Below are 16675 nucleotides of genomic sequence, written 5' to 3'. Positions count from 1 at the left end.
CTACACATGCGTACATTACAATATGTTTCTATAGAATTAATACTTTGTTAATAAACATTATGCATTAATATACTGTTTCATGAATTACAACTACATGACCATTTACAAAATAACATTATCTAGTTATGAAGATTCAAAGAATTGTGAAGACGATCCACAATGACAATGGCAGAACTCGCAGAGCTTAGCGAGATATTTACACTCCAACAGCGGCAGTTTATGGAACAATGTGAATTGTTAAAACTGCTGACAAAAATGTACCAAAAATCAAATGTACCTGCATTCCCCACATTCAAAAGAACAAAGGAATGATGGGATACATGCCTGTGCCACCTACATCACCATTTCGAAGTACACCTGATAACAGATGGCATCCAGAAACAGGCTTATTTCCTGTCGTGGGTTGACACTGACACGTTCAACCTGCCAACACTGCTCTTTGGAGAAAAGGGCATAAGTAAGAAAAAATATTCTGAGCTTGTTAAACAACTATTGGCATAGTTTAAGGCAAAATCACATGTGCTGTCACCCACTTACAGATACTTCATCACAATAGGGATTACAATTTCATTTGCAAACGTGATGGCCAAGAGACTGCTTATACTGAGACTGATTGGAGGTGTCGTCATACTGCCAACCCTTGATGACACTTTGCTTATTTCAGCTCTGCAATACAGCAATCTTTCAATGGTTGGAATTTTAAACATTTTGGACACATTTGAAGCAACTCAGTGAACTGTGAAACCAATAAAGAGAGAAAATACAGAAGAGTTATATGACATTTCTCAAATGACCACTCATTACAAATTGAAAAGGTCACATTTAAGAAACTCATCAAAAGAAATGAACCATAATTGGGAAAATTATGTCTTGCTTAAAATGTGAACCATAGCTTCTATCAATACAAATTTAGAAACACAATGTGCAATATCTGCAAGAAGGCTGGCCCCATTTCCACCATCTGCCTATGGAGAAACGAAAATCTTTTCGCAGCCAAGAGGCAACAACATTCAAACTCTAGGACCTATGAAATTATTAGCAGTGAAGATGCAGGAAAACCAACATATCACTGGAAATCTATGGCTACACAATGATATTCCTGCTGGATGCTGGTCCAACTTGCTCACTATTACATTCTGATGCTTACAAATTGCTGGGATCACCAGATTAATTCAATTCAAACTCAACACTGAAAATATTAAATAAGAGTCCAGGTTAACTTAGAGGGGAAAAGGATAGCAGTCATCAAATGCAAAGGAACAATCAAAATGGTTCCATTAATTACTGTCAACTCACAAAAATCAGCCAAACTCTTTGGCATCAACTTGTTCAATGTTCCCCAACTTATCGGATTGTAGAGTGGAGGCACCTTGGTCCTCTCCGCTGATGATTTCTGTGACAAGTAGTGCTGCTGGCATTGGGGCAAAGTTTACTGTATTTACTCGAATCTAAGCCGCACTCTAATCTAAGCCGCACCTGAAAAATGAGACTCGAAATCAAGGAAAAAAAATTTTCCCGAATCTACGCCGCTCCTGAAACTTGAGACTCGAAATTAAAGGTGAGAGGAAAGTTTTAGACCGCCCCTCCAAATCGAAAAACAGTTGGTCCATTGTAACGTGAAACACAATTGAGGTCGAATGGGTGAAGATACAGCTACAGTAGTTTGGTTCAAGTCGTAAGCTTAACAGTTAAGCTTTACAGGTAGCCACTGCTGTGTGTCAGGCACTCCGCCGTATTTATATGGGTACCCTTCCTTTTTCGCGTGCTTCATCTGGTTTGAATCGATTACTTATTTTGCTTTGATATGATAAGTGCTGTTCTCTTTGTTATAGGTGTTTGTCACTCTAAGCTGAAAATGCATTATTGTACTGTGTCATGCATTGTTTGTCACATTCTGATAATGCATGTTTATGACCTGTCGTCGCTCGCGGCAAGGCCTGCTTTTGTGCGTGCTACCGCGGCTTACAAAAAAAAAAAAAAAAAAAGAGAGGAATTGTCTCATAAGCGAAACAATGGCGAGAGTCTGCTATTTGTTGTTACTTAAACTGCTGCTTTCTTTGATAATGATCAACAAGAACCAAATAATAGACTGCGTATGAAAGATGATGTTCTGAACAAAAGTTTAGTGAAAATTTTGCTCCGTTTGAAAATCTTTGCAGACGACTCTTTAGCACATTACATTCTGCACAGAAATTAGGATCATCTTAGATTTAAAAATCTAGTCAGTTGCCGTGCTTAGTTTATGACTATCACTATTCAGCATAATTAATAATACGAATATAAACATGATGTGATATGTATATTCTTCCGCGTTTGCTGTTCTAGTTTCGTAGTTCATTAGGCAGACAGGATTTAAATGAAATAGCAGCAAACACGGAAGAATACATGGCATAATGTTTACATTCTTCTACCTTTTAATTTATTTACTAACGCAGAGGTTTTGGCGCCAGTATTTATCTTTGTGCCTGCAAAGCATACCTGTGTAGTGTGACGTATATTTGACGGCAGAAGTTAGTTGTGGCGACACCTACCAACATGTTTCAGAACTTCCGCTTACTTTGCACTCGATTCTAAGCCACAGGCGGTTTTTTGGATTACAAAAACCGGAAAAAAGTGTGGCTTAGATTCGAGTAAATACGGTAAGCCTTTCTCAAGGGCAGACAACACACTGTCACTGACGGTTTTCCCTATAATATTCATGATCATTCATCCAGTCTCTCAGCTTGGCTGTTTTGACACTAATTGGTTGAATTTTGATGACAGATTCGTAGGTGCACATTGTTGTGCTCAATCTGCCTGCGACTAGGATGAACATTCAACACACTCCCAGGTAATGGGGGTGAGAGCAAGGTTGCCAATTGTAGATGTAGGGCAAAGAGTTTGCATCCTATGTAGTCAAGCTGGTGGCGTGTGTGTCTGATACGTTCATGCACTAAAGCCAAACTGACTGTCCCAGTAAGTCGGCTCACTGCTGGTGTTTGGTTATGATGTACGATCTTGACAAAGGTTGCACAATGTGGATGTAAGGATCATTTTCAAAAAGGCAACTGCACTCACAAAATGTTGGTTCCTGTTTTGGCACTCATCAAGCTTCTTATTTTGCTGTAATATTCCCTCGGATTAGAGGAAACTAATTCTTAGGTTTTCTTGGCAAATAATTCATTTGGGCATGCAGCGATTTGACTGATCATTGTAGAATGAATTTTCAACAGCGTAAAACGTCGTCGTCGTCGTCGGCATCAGATTACTCCTACTGACTGACATGCTGACCAGTGGACGCAGTACATACAAATGTCGTCCCCCCCCCCCCCCCCCCCCTGACCCTGTGTATGGACTGTGCAATGTGCTGGACGTGGTGATGCAGGAAGCTTGTGCTCAGGTTTGAGTGGTGGTCCTCAGTCAGTACTTCATCTTCGCCATGCTCAATGTTCCCTTTCCGCTGCATCTGGAGAACTTTCAGTGCCACAGTCAACACCTGACTAAGTTGAAATCCATTGTCCTTGTTGATGAGGTTTTCATGAAGCAGGGTTTTGATAGCCTTCTTGTACACACAGTCCCAATAGTGGGATGTGTTCTGCAGAATCTTTGTCTCTTCGTATTTTATTTTGTGGTTCATTTCAAGGCAAGCAAAAGACCACACCATAGCCAATACCCAATGGAGATAAATCGAAAAAGATAGCCTATGTTCCATATCAGAAAACGTATCTGGAAAGATCGGTAGAATTTCACATTAAAAAAATATCAAATATGTGTACCACCCACCAGCAAAGACCAAATCCTTTTTAAGGACAGTAAAAGATGAACTGGGACTCTGGTAAATTGGAATGTATTACATACCATGTTAGTGTGGGAATGCATATGATGTACAAACAATTTGCACAATTGAAGAAAGGAGCACACACCAACTTCCAGCAGCCCACAAAATCAGGAATTGCTGAACACCGTCTTGAAACCAACCACAAAATGAAATATGAAGATATAAGAAATTCTTAAAAACACATCCCACTGTTGGAGCTGTGTGTACAAGGAGGCTGTCGAAACTCAGCAACATGAGAACTGTATCAACAAGTACACTGTGTTTCCATTTAGTTACGTATGGGTTCCAAAACTGAAAATTCTCCTAACACAGTAGAAACTGAACACTGAGCACAGTGAAGGTGGAGCACACACTGAGGATCGCCACTCAACTCTCGAGAACGAGTTACCTCCACAATTGTCAAGCAAAAAGAGGTTGGATGTCAATACATCAATTGGGCATTCTGAATACCAGATGCTACCATTTGGTGCAGCAAGTGCTCCTGTAATACAGCATTGATTTGTGAACTAAGTTACAAATACCATAACTGTATGTGCCAATTACGTGGATGATATAGTTACCACAGGCACAAATATATATGAACACGAAGAATCTGAGCACGCTTTTCACATGATGGGAAGAAAATAGCTGCAGATGCAATAATATTAAATGTGAATCCTCAAAAAAAAAAAAAAAAAAAAAAAAAAAAAAAAAAAAAAAAAAAAAAAAAAAAAAAAAACAACACAAAGTGGAATACGTAGGCCACACCACTGATGCAAGTCAAATCCAATGGCCTGCAGCTAGTGCAGATGCAATAAAAAAGCTGCCTCATCCAAAGAATAGACAAACTAGACTTTTTATTGGAAAAGTACGTTACAATAACAAATTCACCAAGGAACTTGCTGAAATCACTGGACCACTGGATCAACTTTGAAAGAAAACTGCACAGTTCAAATGCACCAAGCAAAAAGAAGCAGCATTTTTGAACCTCAAGAAGAAAAACATCAAGAAAACTAAATTGGTGCACTTTGTACCAACTCAAACTGTTTTATTGGCCATCAATGCTTCTTTGTATGTAATCAGAGCAGTATTGCCTCAAGTATTCAGATGGATTATTAAAACCCATTGCCTTTGCTTCTAAGGCTAAAGGACCATCAGGCCAGATACAGCCAGATTGAAAAGAAAGTGCTGTCTATAATTTATGGGATGAGGGAATTTCAACAATAGTGTATGAAAGAAGTTTAAAATGATCACAGGTCACAAGCCTCTGCTTTCAATATTCTATCAAAGCAAAGCTGCTGCAAGTAATGGTAGCTCAGAAACTACAAAGATAAGAAATCACGCTGATGGATTGTAACTACGAAATCAATCAGATGCAGGGAAGAAAAGGAAAAAAAAGAAAAAAAGAAAAAATAACATTACAATGCAGATGCCTTATCAAGACTAGTACTGCTCCAGATGAAAAATCAATACATCTGGCTGGATAATTCTGCTTGCAACTTATGAAGAAATTAATTTAGATCAATTAATTTCCAGTTGATTGTAGGAAACGTTTTGAAGCTACGAGCAAAGAGGCAGCACTAAAATTGATTCTGCATTAAGTGAAAAGCAGATGGCCACACTATTTGCGAAAAGAGAAAAAAGGTTTGCAACCATATTTTAACAAACTGCTGCCATCAGCACTAGCCACGATAATCTTCACACAGCTTTCACAATGGTTATCATACCCAAATATGCCAAAAGAAATTTTTGAAGAAACTGGGACATTGTCAGAACAAAATAAATGGCAAGAAGGTATCACTGACAGTGAAAAGTGGAGAAAGACATTTAAGAAATGGTTTCACAATGCGTTCGTCAAATGGCAAAACAAAATCGCAAAAATGATTTTCAAACCTGGCTCCAAGCAACAGAACCATGGAAAAGAATTTACACTGATTATGCTGGACCACTCTGGAAACATTGTGGTTCATGTACGGACACAGTTCCATAGGCATTTGACATGGTGTCAGCAACTTCATAAGCTACAATAAAAGCACTCGAGAAAGTCTTTGCCACAGGATTCCCCAAGACCATAGTTCCTGGTACTCTTACACAGTTTGTATCAAAGGAATTCAAAGATTTTTTTGTGGCAGGTATGGCAAAGAACACTTTACTACAGTTCCATTTTATGCTGCTTCAAATGGTGGAGCAGAAAAATGTGTCATAACTTTCAAAGAAGCCATTAGAAAAGCTAATTGGGAGAGGAAAATAAGCAAGATGCTCTACAAAAACTGCTGATTACTTATCGTACAACTCGAAATCCAGTAACTGAAACTCACCAGCCAAACTACTTCGTGGCTATCGGCCAAGGATGACATTGTCACTGATCCTTCCCTCAGAAGGAGATACAAAGCCAAAGAAGAGCTTCAAAGTTACAGGTTGGTAATCAAATGTACGCCACAAATTTTTCAAACAATTTGTTAAATGGATCACAATGGATCACTGGCGGTATAATCAAACAGCTGGGAAATACGCCGTATGTCAAACTGCATTATGAACTGTCAAAAGGCATCAAAACCAACTCAGAAAATGCAGCATCTTTAAGAATAATGGGCAACACAGAACTGAAGATGAAAGGCACTTAACTCGACTGCTTCCCAAAATGAGAGTAGAACACGATGAAAGTGGACCACAGGTTACTTCAGGGATTGAACCAGAAAATGCACAGATTGAGGTGACATCTATTGAATTTGGAAGACCAACAAGGATTCTTTGAAATGTGGTTCACTACACATTTCATCAAATTCAATTACGTTAGTGACAATGGAGGGGCAGTACATTAAAGATGTATTCTTGCATTCCAATGGAAGACAAAAACAACTGAGCTTCTGTGCAATGGCATGGAAAACAACACACAGAAATATTCTGACAACACTGGCAATGACTGCAGATGTGTGAGAACTCAATCATACATCGAAGGCGACCATAACTGACAGAACACATCTGGTAACTAAACATTTGCAGCATCAATCCTATTTATCTTGTATCAGTCATTCAACTGTTGTACACGTAATTTTCTGGTGAAACATATGAATATGATCATAGTGAATACACAGCCTTAGGGATTAGGCCTTAATCCCATTCACACTGCTGCCTACAATGCAGTAAATGGTGCGATCTATGATCGTGGGACATAGAATCAGCATGTCGCCAATCCTTTCCGCCTTTATTGGCAGTAGATGAATTCTAATAATGCTGGTGCATGTTTATTCAACTAAATCTGCATTTGGTCTCAAGTCTGAGTGGATGGTAAACAAAAATTGAACCTGGGCCCTTCCGCACCAAAGGCAGTAATGCTAACCATTTGACCAAGGATGCAGTCTATGTTTATTGCAGTCTATGTTTATTGTTGACTGCTCACTCAGTACCTGCAAAGAACCAATTTCGAGGACTGCAAAATGGCATAGCTCAAAGTCAAAAAACTGTCATTTACTACCATACCATGACAAAGAGTGCCTTAGTAACCTGCAAAGTACTTCTTTCTGTTGGAATTTGTGTTTTTCAAAAGTCCAACATTCACTCAAAACAAACAACAGGGGATATTCGAATAAAGAGAATTTGTGAAAATTGAGGAGCTGAAGGCAATCAGTAAAAAACTACCTCAACCAATAAAAAAAATTAGGTATCTGGAGAGTAATAGTGACTGAAGAACAATGTGGTATGTGTGCTTGCATTGACAGTGCTTAATATGTTACCTGATGTTTCTTTGAAATTATTTGGTACTTTGCTCAAACTTAATAAAAATCAGAGCAGCATATACTGTATTTTCTACAATACTGTGATGGTTATTGTGTAGTGAACTGAGACATTGTGAAATTACAGAGTATCATTCTGTGTTGCTAACAAAACAAATGGTTGTACAGTAATCATGAAAGGGGCATTAAGCCCTCCTGTGATGGCACATTATAATCAACGTGTAATTTACCCATTCATGTAGTATACGTTATTTGCCTAATGTTGCAGATAACATATGGCTAAGGTGTACTTCCATGAAGTGACAAACAACAAAAATATAAAGTACTGAAATTGCACTGTGGGCGGAATAACAAACACCTTAAGAAGCTACAGATGATGCAACTTTGCAGTGTGGTACAAAGAACCTTGGAGGATTGACTTTGAAGAAGGTACACGAATGTACAAATGTGACATGAATATTTTGTTAGCCAATCATATGCTGTGTCAGTCTGCATTTTAAGGTAATAGGTCAAAATTATCACTTGTAACCTTAATTACTTGCAGCCATCTATGCAGAAGGGGGGCAAAATTCAACTGTAAGCAAATCAAGATAGAGAAAAAACAGAATATAGACAAAAATACCAAGATCTAGATGATTGAGTAGCAATGAAATGTGAGTCTTTTGCAAACTTAAGTTGACGTGTCACTGTTTAAAACAATCAGACTCACCACCCATTGTCTGAAACCTACAAGAGCTAACACATACCAGGATTTGCTACATCAACAATTTGACGGGAAGCAATTGCCTACAAGGGGAAATTAAACACTTTACATCCACACATCATTCATTAGTGGCATTCGACCAATTACTCAAAGACCAAAATCAAGAAACAGTTACCTCAGAGCAATCAAGGCTCCAAACACCATACTAGAGTGGAGACGCTGTCAACTTCAAAAGACAATCCTAGTTAAAACCATCCAAACTGGTCACTGGCCATACTGAAAACTGGAAATCATGGAATCTGTTAAGAGACTACAGACAAGAACAATAAGATCCAAAGCAAATCAGCAAAAATAGGTATACTCAATACCGTCAAATGTTTGGATGTGTAGAGATGTCCAAACAATGCAAACACACGTTCCTGTCCTGATTGTTCCACCAAGTGATAGCACCTATGTCAGCAACTTGTAAGCCCTAATGCAACTGAAACTGCACACTTCTGAGCTCAACTGATCTGTTCTGTACATATTTATTTCTATTTTTATACTTTTGTCTGAGATATGTTATAGGTACTATAACTATTGTTTAATATATTTTCATGAGTCTTACTTCCTTTTCTCAACTGTAATCTGAAACTTTTACAAATTATGAGCTATTGTCATAAGAAAAACACAAACTGTTTGTGTGAACAATAGTTCAGAGAAAACAAGTACATGCTGAGCTCGTTATAAAGCAACACACACCAGTCATACTGATAGAAGTACCATACCTCTTTGTGCAATCTCAAAAATTCACTGTATCTTCTCTCTACAGAATAGTACTTTCCAGCCAATAGCGTTTCTATTACATAAACATAGTAGGGTTTCTCAGGTGGTTCATCCACAAGGCGATAACAACGAATAGAAACTTGAATCATGACATAATTTCTCTACCAGTCTGGAACACACAGCAAAGAATAATATATAGTTATCAACAAATTTAAATGGTAGTGAATAATATATTTAAGGTTACAGTGCAATAATGATAATAATAATAATAATAACAGCCACAAATATGCTTCTTTTCAAAAGCATTCTACTACATACTGAAAATCAGTATAGAAAAAAATTATACTTGTGTACACAGGTACCACTGTACCTGTTTTATCTTCTGGTGTCTTACCTACACAACCTGTCACTACTGTCATTTCTGAAACATTCTCAGTGGTGATTCTGCTTAGACCTTTCCTCAAAGCTGTATCAAAATAGGACTGCATTAAGTTATTCTGTACAGTCCTGGTCATACTATGACCACAATTCATGTCTTTAAAACCACAGTAAAGCTGCTGCTCATGCAAATCTCAATAACAGAACATCTGACTTTGTAGGTTGAGTAAATATAGCTCAATCACGCCACCGAAGAAAGGATCCAGACAAAACCTTGACTTGTAATGCTTCAAAAATCAAAGCAGCAAAATGCATATGGCAGATAAACAGCCTGTTCACTATAGCAGAAGTATTTGCCTCTAGAGAATCAGAAACTGTACTGATATTAAAATTCTTCCCATTTATTGTTCAATTTCAATACCAAATCTTGTTTTTTACCTAAATGACCACTTTCAGTCACTCTGGATCATCTTCAGATCTAAGTTAGTTGGTTTGGGGCATAAAGGGACCAAACTACAGCGTCTTTGGTCCCTTTCTCCCAAAGCAAGCAAGGCTCAAGGTACAAAAACACCCGAAGTATGTTTGAGAAAGTAAAAGGGGAAAAAGGAATGGGGAACCACACCTAAAAAGAAAACTAATGGCGCGAGCAAAAAACGGGGAAAACATACACCAGAAGGAAAAGTAGAAGAAGGTATTTAAACCAGCAATAATAAAAGAGGATGAGCCAGCCACTCTGCAACACATTAAAATGTCCACCCCCAAAAAGACAAGGCGAGGTGAACACACTTAGGGAAAAGACGACCACCAACACATACAAATGCAAAGAAAGTGCAACAGAGTTAAAATGGAGGGAGGCTGGCGGCCTCTGAGAGAATGCTGAATGCCAACCCTTAGACGGTACGAAACCTCCCCCCTCTCCCCCCTCCCCCCCCCCCCCCCCCCATCGCCCCCTGCTCATGAATAAAATGTAAAACTGTATCTGCTGTTGAGGCATTGTCGCCCAACACTGAAGGTAGTGTGCTGAGATGATTAAGTCCACCGCGGAGCGGCTAAAAGTGGTCAGTCCAGCAAGATGTGGACGACAGTCATATGTGAGCCACAGTGACACCAAGGTGGGTCCTCGTGATGGAGGAGGTAGCCATGTGCTAGCCTCGTATGGCCAATGTGAAGCCGGCAGAGAACCACACAGTCTCTGCGAGAGGCCAACATGCATGTCTTCCGCACATTTGTAGTCTCCTTAATAGCACACAGTTTGTTGTGCTTACTGAGATTATGACATTCCATCTCCCAAAGCTGAAAAACTTTGCAGTGTAGTAATGTGCAGCCTGGGATCCACACAAACACCACGGAATTATTGGACCATTCCAGGGCATAGATGGACTCCTGGATGGTCGCTGCCAAAGGATGGCAGGGCTTGTAGGCTGCTCAAGGAGTCAGTACAAAGAAGAAACGACTTGCCAGGGCACGAGCAGATGCACTCAAGAGCACAAGAAATAGCCACCAGCTCTGCAGTGTAAACACTGCAGTCATCTGGCAAGGAGTGCTATTCAGTATGTCCTCTATGAACATACACGAAGAAAACATGACCACCATCCATTGAGCCGTCTGTGTAAACCACTTTGTGGTCGTTTATGTCAAGAATCGAGAGGAAGTGACAGCGGAGAGCTGCAGAGTTAACCGAGTCCTTAGGACCACATGAAAGGTCCGGGCAAAGCTTCGGCCTAGGTGTACACCATGGAGGTGTATGTGAATGGTGGTAAAGGTAAGGACTCAACTTCATACAGAAGAGATCAGACGTGAACCGCAATCTTAAGGCCTAACCTGGGCCTCCAATGCGGAAGATGAACTGCCGTGGATGGGAAAAGGAGAAGGTAATTCAGATGCTCAGGAGAACTACGAATGTGTGGAACGTAACTGGCGAGCAGTTGTGCACGCCTAACCTTCAATGGAGGGTCTGGCATCCACCAGGACACTGGTCACCAGACTAATCCTAAAAACTCCTGTTTCCAGTCGAACGCCACTGTGGTGCAGTGAGTCGAGTAAACACATAGCTGAGGGCACTGCCGAACCATAAACCAGACTCCCATAGTCAAGGTGGGATTGAACAACGGCTCTGTAGAGCAGCAGCAGCGTAGTGTGATCTGCACCCCAGTTGGTGTTGCTCAGGCTGCATAGGACATTGAGGTGATGCCAGCACTTCCGCTTAAGCTGACGAAGATGAGGAAGCCACGTCAATCAGGCGTCGAAAACCAGTCCTAAGAATAAATGTGTCTCCACTACAGTGAGTGGATCGTCATTAAGATAAAGTTCTGGTTCCGGACGAACAGTACGACGCCAACAGAAATGCATGACACACGACTTCGCAGCTGAAAACTGGAAACCGTGGGCCAGAGTCTATGACTGGGCCTTGTGGGTGGCTTCCTGTAGGCACCGCTCAGCAACACCATTACTGGAGGAGCAGTATGAAATGTAGGAGTCGTCTGCATACAGAGAAGGTGAGACCAATGGCCCAACAGCTGCTGCTAGACCGTTAATGGCAACTAAAAATAGAGATACACTCAATACAGAGCCCTGCGGGACTCCATTCTCCTGGATGTGGGGGGAACTATGGGAGGCACCATCTTGGACAAGGAAAGTAGGGAGCGATATGAAATTTTGGATAAAAATCAGGAGCTGGCCCCGGAGACCCCACTCATATAATGTGGCAAGGATATGATGTCGCTAGGTCATGTCTTAAGCTTTTCATAAATCATGAACGACGGCAACCTGGTGTTGGCAATTGGAAACGGCTGTTCAGATGGCAGACTCGGGGGTAACTAGATTATCAATGGTAGAGCAACCCTGGCGGAAACCGCCCTGGCATGGAGCCAATAGATCGCTCGACTCCAGGACCCAACAAAACCGCAGACTTACCATACATTCTAACAGCTTACAAAGAATGCTGGTAAGGCTGAGGGGCCGATAGCTATCCATATCAAGCGCGTTTTTACCAGGTTTGAGCACTGGAATGATGGTTCTCCACTGCCACTGCGATGGCAAGACTCCATTGCACCAGATCCTCATGAAGATGACAAGGAGATGTCACTTTTAGTCAGACGAGAGGTGTTTGATCATCTGACTGTGGATTCTATCTGGACCAGGAGCTGTGTCGGGGCAATGTGCAAGAACGTTGAGGAGCTCCCACTCTGTAAATGGAGCATTATAGGGTGCATTGTGACATTCAGTGAACGAGTGGGCTTTTCTTTCCATCCACTGTTTGTGGGTGCGAAATGCTGAGGGATAAATCTCTGATACGCAGGCTTGACTGTAGTGCTCAGCAAAGTGCTTGGCAATTGCGTTTGCGTCAGTAGATAACACGCCATTTATGAATGCCAGTGACACCTGTTCGTTGTCTTGTACCCACAAACATGTCTGATCTTCGTCCAGACTTGGGAAGGTGACGTATGGCACCCAATGGTTGAGACGTACCTCTCCCAACATGCTCATCTCCATCTTTTTGTAAGCTGGTGAACACGGGCACAGAGCCATTTAAAAGTTATTAGGTGCTCTAAGGAAGGGTGCCGCTTATATCGCTATAGAGCTCGCTGATGCACTTTAATGGCCACAGCGATTTCCAGCGACCACCAAGGTACTGACTTTAGCCGGGGGCACCCTAAAGAACAAGGGATCATGTTTTCCGCTGCAGAAACCATCGTTCTAGTGATCTGCTCAAGTACCACATCGATGGTGCCATGTGGGGGAGATTCAGTGGTGTCAGCAGAGGTAAAAGCTTTCCAGTCTGCCTGGTTTAAAAACCACCTTGCTAGACATCCAGGGGAATGGCACTGTGGGAGTGACTGGAAGATGGGAAAGTGGTCACTACCACACAAGTCATCGTGGGCACTTCAGCTGACAGATGGGAGACATCCTGGACTGCAGAGGGATAAATCAATGGCCAAGTAAGTGCCATGAGCCACACTGAAATGTGTGGGGGCCACAATATTTAAGAGGTAGAGGTCAAGGTCAACTTGAGACACGAAAGTTTTGACATCTCTGCCTCGGCCAGTAAGCATGGTACCACCCCACAAGGGGTTATGGGCATTAAAATATCCCAAAAGTAGGAAAGGTTTAGGGAGTTGTTGAATCAGTGCAGGCAACGAGTTCAGGGGCACTGCACCATCTGGAGGAAGATATACTTTGTAGACAGTTATTTCCTGTTTTGTCCTTATTCTGACAGCCACAGTTTCAAGAGGGGTTTGAAGGGGCACAGGTTCACTGCATACTGAATTCAGGAAATATACACAAAGTACACCTGACACACTATTATAGTTGATACAGTTCTTGTAATATTCCCTATAGCCACAAAGGGCCGAGGTCCGCATTACCAGGAACCAGGTTTCCTGTATGGCAATACAGAAAAAAGGTGTAAAGCTTAACAGTTGCAATAGCTCAGCCAGGTGGTACAAAAAACAACAGCAATTCCACTGGAGGATGACATTATCATGAAGTTGGGAAGGTATGAAGCGTGCAAGGAGGCAGGTTATGCCTCAGTGTCACCTGCTGTCACTGACTGAGTATTTGTATCCATTCCTATTGTGGATGAGGCATCAATGAGATCCAGGTCCTCAGGGGACACAGAGATCTCCACCTCATCCGCAGGTGCAGAATTGGTAAGGAGTGGTGGTATTGGGGCCATCGAAGGGTCCTTTTTCTTAGCACACTTCTTTGTTTGCTTGTGCTCTCACTTCTCTTTAGGGGCTTGCTAAGAGGACTTCTCTGCAGTAGCTACAGGCACAGAGAAAGACCATGAAGTTCTTTGTCCAGCGGCATTTGGCTCCTTTAGCGAGTGTCTGCTGTGGCATTAGCAGAGACCTTGGGAGAGAGGGTCGCAAGAGACACCTCCCGCAGGAGAGGAGCTGGAGGAGGCTGTTGCTCCTCCAGCTGGGGGAGAGAACTGATGTCCCTTGCATTTGGGAAGAGGGGTGGGGGGCTTGCTCCTGAAGTAGGTACTTTGGGAGCAACGGAAAGAGATTTTCCCCTACCACCAAGGGGGTGGATGTATTCAGGAGGCCCGGAGGTCCCACTGTTCGTGGCACAGAGTGTGGCATGACTGGTAACTGTGATGGCAATGGTAATATGGCAGCAGCATATGTGGACGTCAACCGAACAAGGTGGAACCGTTCAAATTTACGTTTAGCCTCATGGTAAGTCAACCGGTCCAGGTTCTTGTACTTCATGATTTTCCGCTCCTTTTGGAGTACTGTGCAGTCTGGCAAGCAGGGGGAGTGCTGCTCTCCACAGTTGATACAAGTGCGAGGAGGCGCACAGGGAGTATATGGATGCAGTGGACATCTGCAGTCTCGACATGTGGGGTAGGAATGCAGCAGAAGAAGTGCCCAAATTTCCAGCATTTCAAGCACTGCATAGGGGGATGGACATACGGTTTAACATCACAGCAGTGAACTATCGCCTTGACCTTTTCAGGCAATGAATCATCTTCAGAGGCCAAGATGAAGGCACCAGTAGCAACCCTGTTGTCTTTGGGTCCCCTGTAAACACGCCAGATGAAATGAACACCCCACCGTTCTAGATTGGTGCAGAGCTCGTCGTCAGACTGCAAGAGGTCATGATGGAAATAAACCCCTGGACCATGTTGAGGCTTTTATGGGGAGTAAAGGAAACAGGAATATCACCCAGCCGGTCATAAGCGAGTAACACCCGGGATTGGGCTCTGGATGCTGTCTGAATCAAGAGTGCACTGCGTCTCATCTTGGACAGCGCTGTCACTTCCCTAACTTATCCTTAAGATGTTCAAAAAGAAACTGAGGCTTCATATGTAGAAAGGAGACCCGTCCATTCTGCTACAGACTAAATACCGAGATGAATATGGCTCTTCTTTCTGTAGCCCTACGTTTCCAAGGAAGGGAAACGATTTGGACTCATATCTGTCAGCATTGTACTCAATCTTGTCCTCCTCAGAGACTGCTGGCACCGTACAGTCACCAGCAAGAGATGACAGTCCACTTCATTGTGGGTCAGCCGCCCTGATGCCACCCACTCTGGTCAGGGGCTCTCCCCACTGGTGCCACAGCAAAAGCCACCTGGCATGATGGCCGTTGCCGGGAGTCCTGATGCCCCAGGAAGACAGACATCTACTCCTTGGCATATGTGGGGAGTTTACAGCTCATTCATCAGCAGTGTGATCCCTGTGTTGTCAGAGGGCTACCACCAAATGGGTACACGAGGGCCCCACAACAACGGACTGGCTACCATGCTGGATTTTGGGTGCAGAGAAATCCGATACTGTCATGGGGATGAAAGAGGACAGAAGACAACAGAAGAAGATGACATACATCGGGAAGTGTCCTCACCCATATAGTTGAATTGCAGGTGCAGATGCAAATGCAAAGCCATGACAAGAGGTTCAGGAGATCAAATACAAGGGAGCTATAGATAACTCATGCACCACATTAGGCATCCTTTCCCTTATGGCCCACACGTCTGTAGAATTTGGAAAGTGACAGGTCAAGCCATAAAATGGGACCTGAACTTATAGGGCCGAAAAGTGAGAGACTCCTTTTAGTCTTGTTTTAGTCACCTCTTACGACAGGAAGGGCTAACTCGGGCCTATTCTAACCCCCAGACCCGAAGGGGGATCAGATCTAAGTAACTGCATCAGCAACCCACCTTATCTATTCAGAACCTCATATCACAGTGCTCAGGTATGAGGTCCTGAATAGACATGACAGGTTGCTGACAACTACTTATATCTCAAAATGATACAGAGTAATTGAAACATGTCATTTAATTTAAAAAAAAAGATGCAATTGAGATTGAACAATAAATGAGCATTATTTTAAACAGCCTGTAATTTAGATACAGAGATGGATCTTATAAATTAAGAAAACAACTTACTTAGTGACTAATGAATGAGAGATGACACACAAAATGGCATTAAATCAGTATTTGTTTAACACCAGTTTGTTTTCATCACCTCTGTATAAGCCAACAGCAAAATATAGAAATATTTAAAGGTTTGGCACCACTGTGAATCATTCGTAATCAAATGTTGAAGAGTTTATAATTCATTTAAACTATGGCGAAGTCTTTACAGGAACAAATATGAGTCTTAATAACATAATAGAATATCCTGGGTATAATATAAGCAATAAAAGGAGTAAATGTATAGGTGAGATACTGAACAGTCAAACAAACATTTCCTTCAGAGCTAAATGTACAAAGTCACACCAATCAAATATCTATGGTCGGTTGGTTTAAAAGAGGGGAGGGACCAAACCACGAGGTCATCAGTCCCTTGTT

General features: G+C 42.0%; 1 protein-coding gene across 6 annotated transcripts in view; it reads right to left on the bottom strand.

Moving 5' to 3' along the window:
- The window catches only part of LOC124615498 (sorting nexin-24-like), an 81586-nt gene that overhangs the window by 23124 nt on the left and 41787 nt on the right, over positions 1 to 16675 (bottom strand). For all 6 annotated transcript variants that reach the window (XM_047143445.1, XM_047143444.1, XM_047143447.1 and 3 more), the window contains exon 3: positions 9001 to 9167. In XM_047143445.1, the coding sequence (XP_046999401.1) occupies positions 9001 to 9147 (147 nt within the window). In that variant the 5' untranslated portion in view covers positions 9148 to 9167. The remainder of the gene's footprint in view (positions 1 to 9000; positions 9168 to 16675) is intronic.

The sequence above is a fragment of the Schistocerca americana genome, chromosome 5, assembly GCF_021461395.2.
Source record: "Schistocerca americana isolate TAMUIC-IGC-003095 chromosome 5, iqSchAmer2.1, whole genome shotgun sequence".
NCBI classification, from domain to species: Eukaryota; Metazoa; Arthropoda; class Insecta; order Orthoptera; family Acrididae; genus Schistocerca; species Schistocerca americana.
Note: the sequence above shows the minus strand (reverse complement) of the source record. Positions and strands in the feature narration are given on the sequence as shown.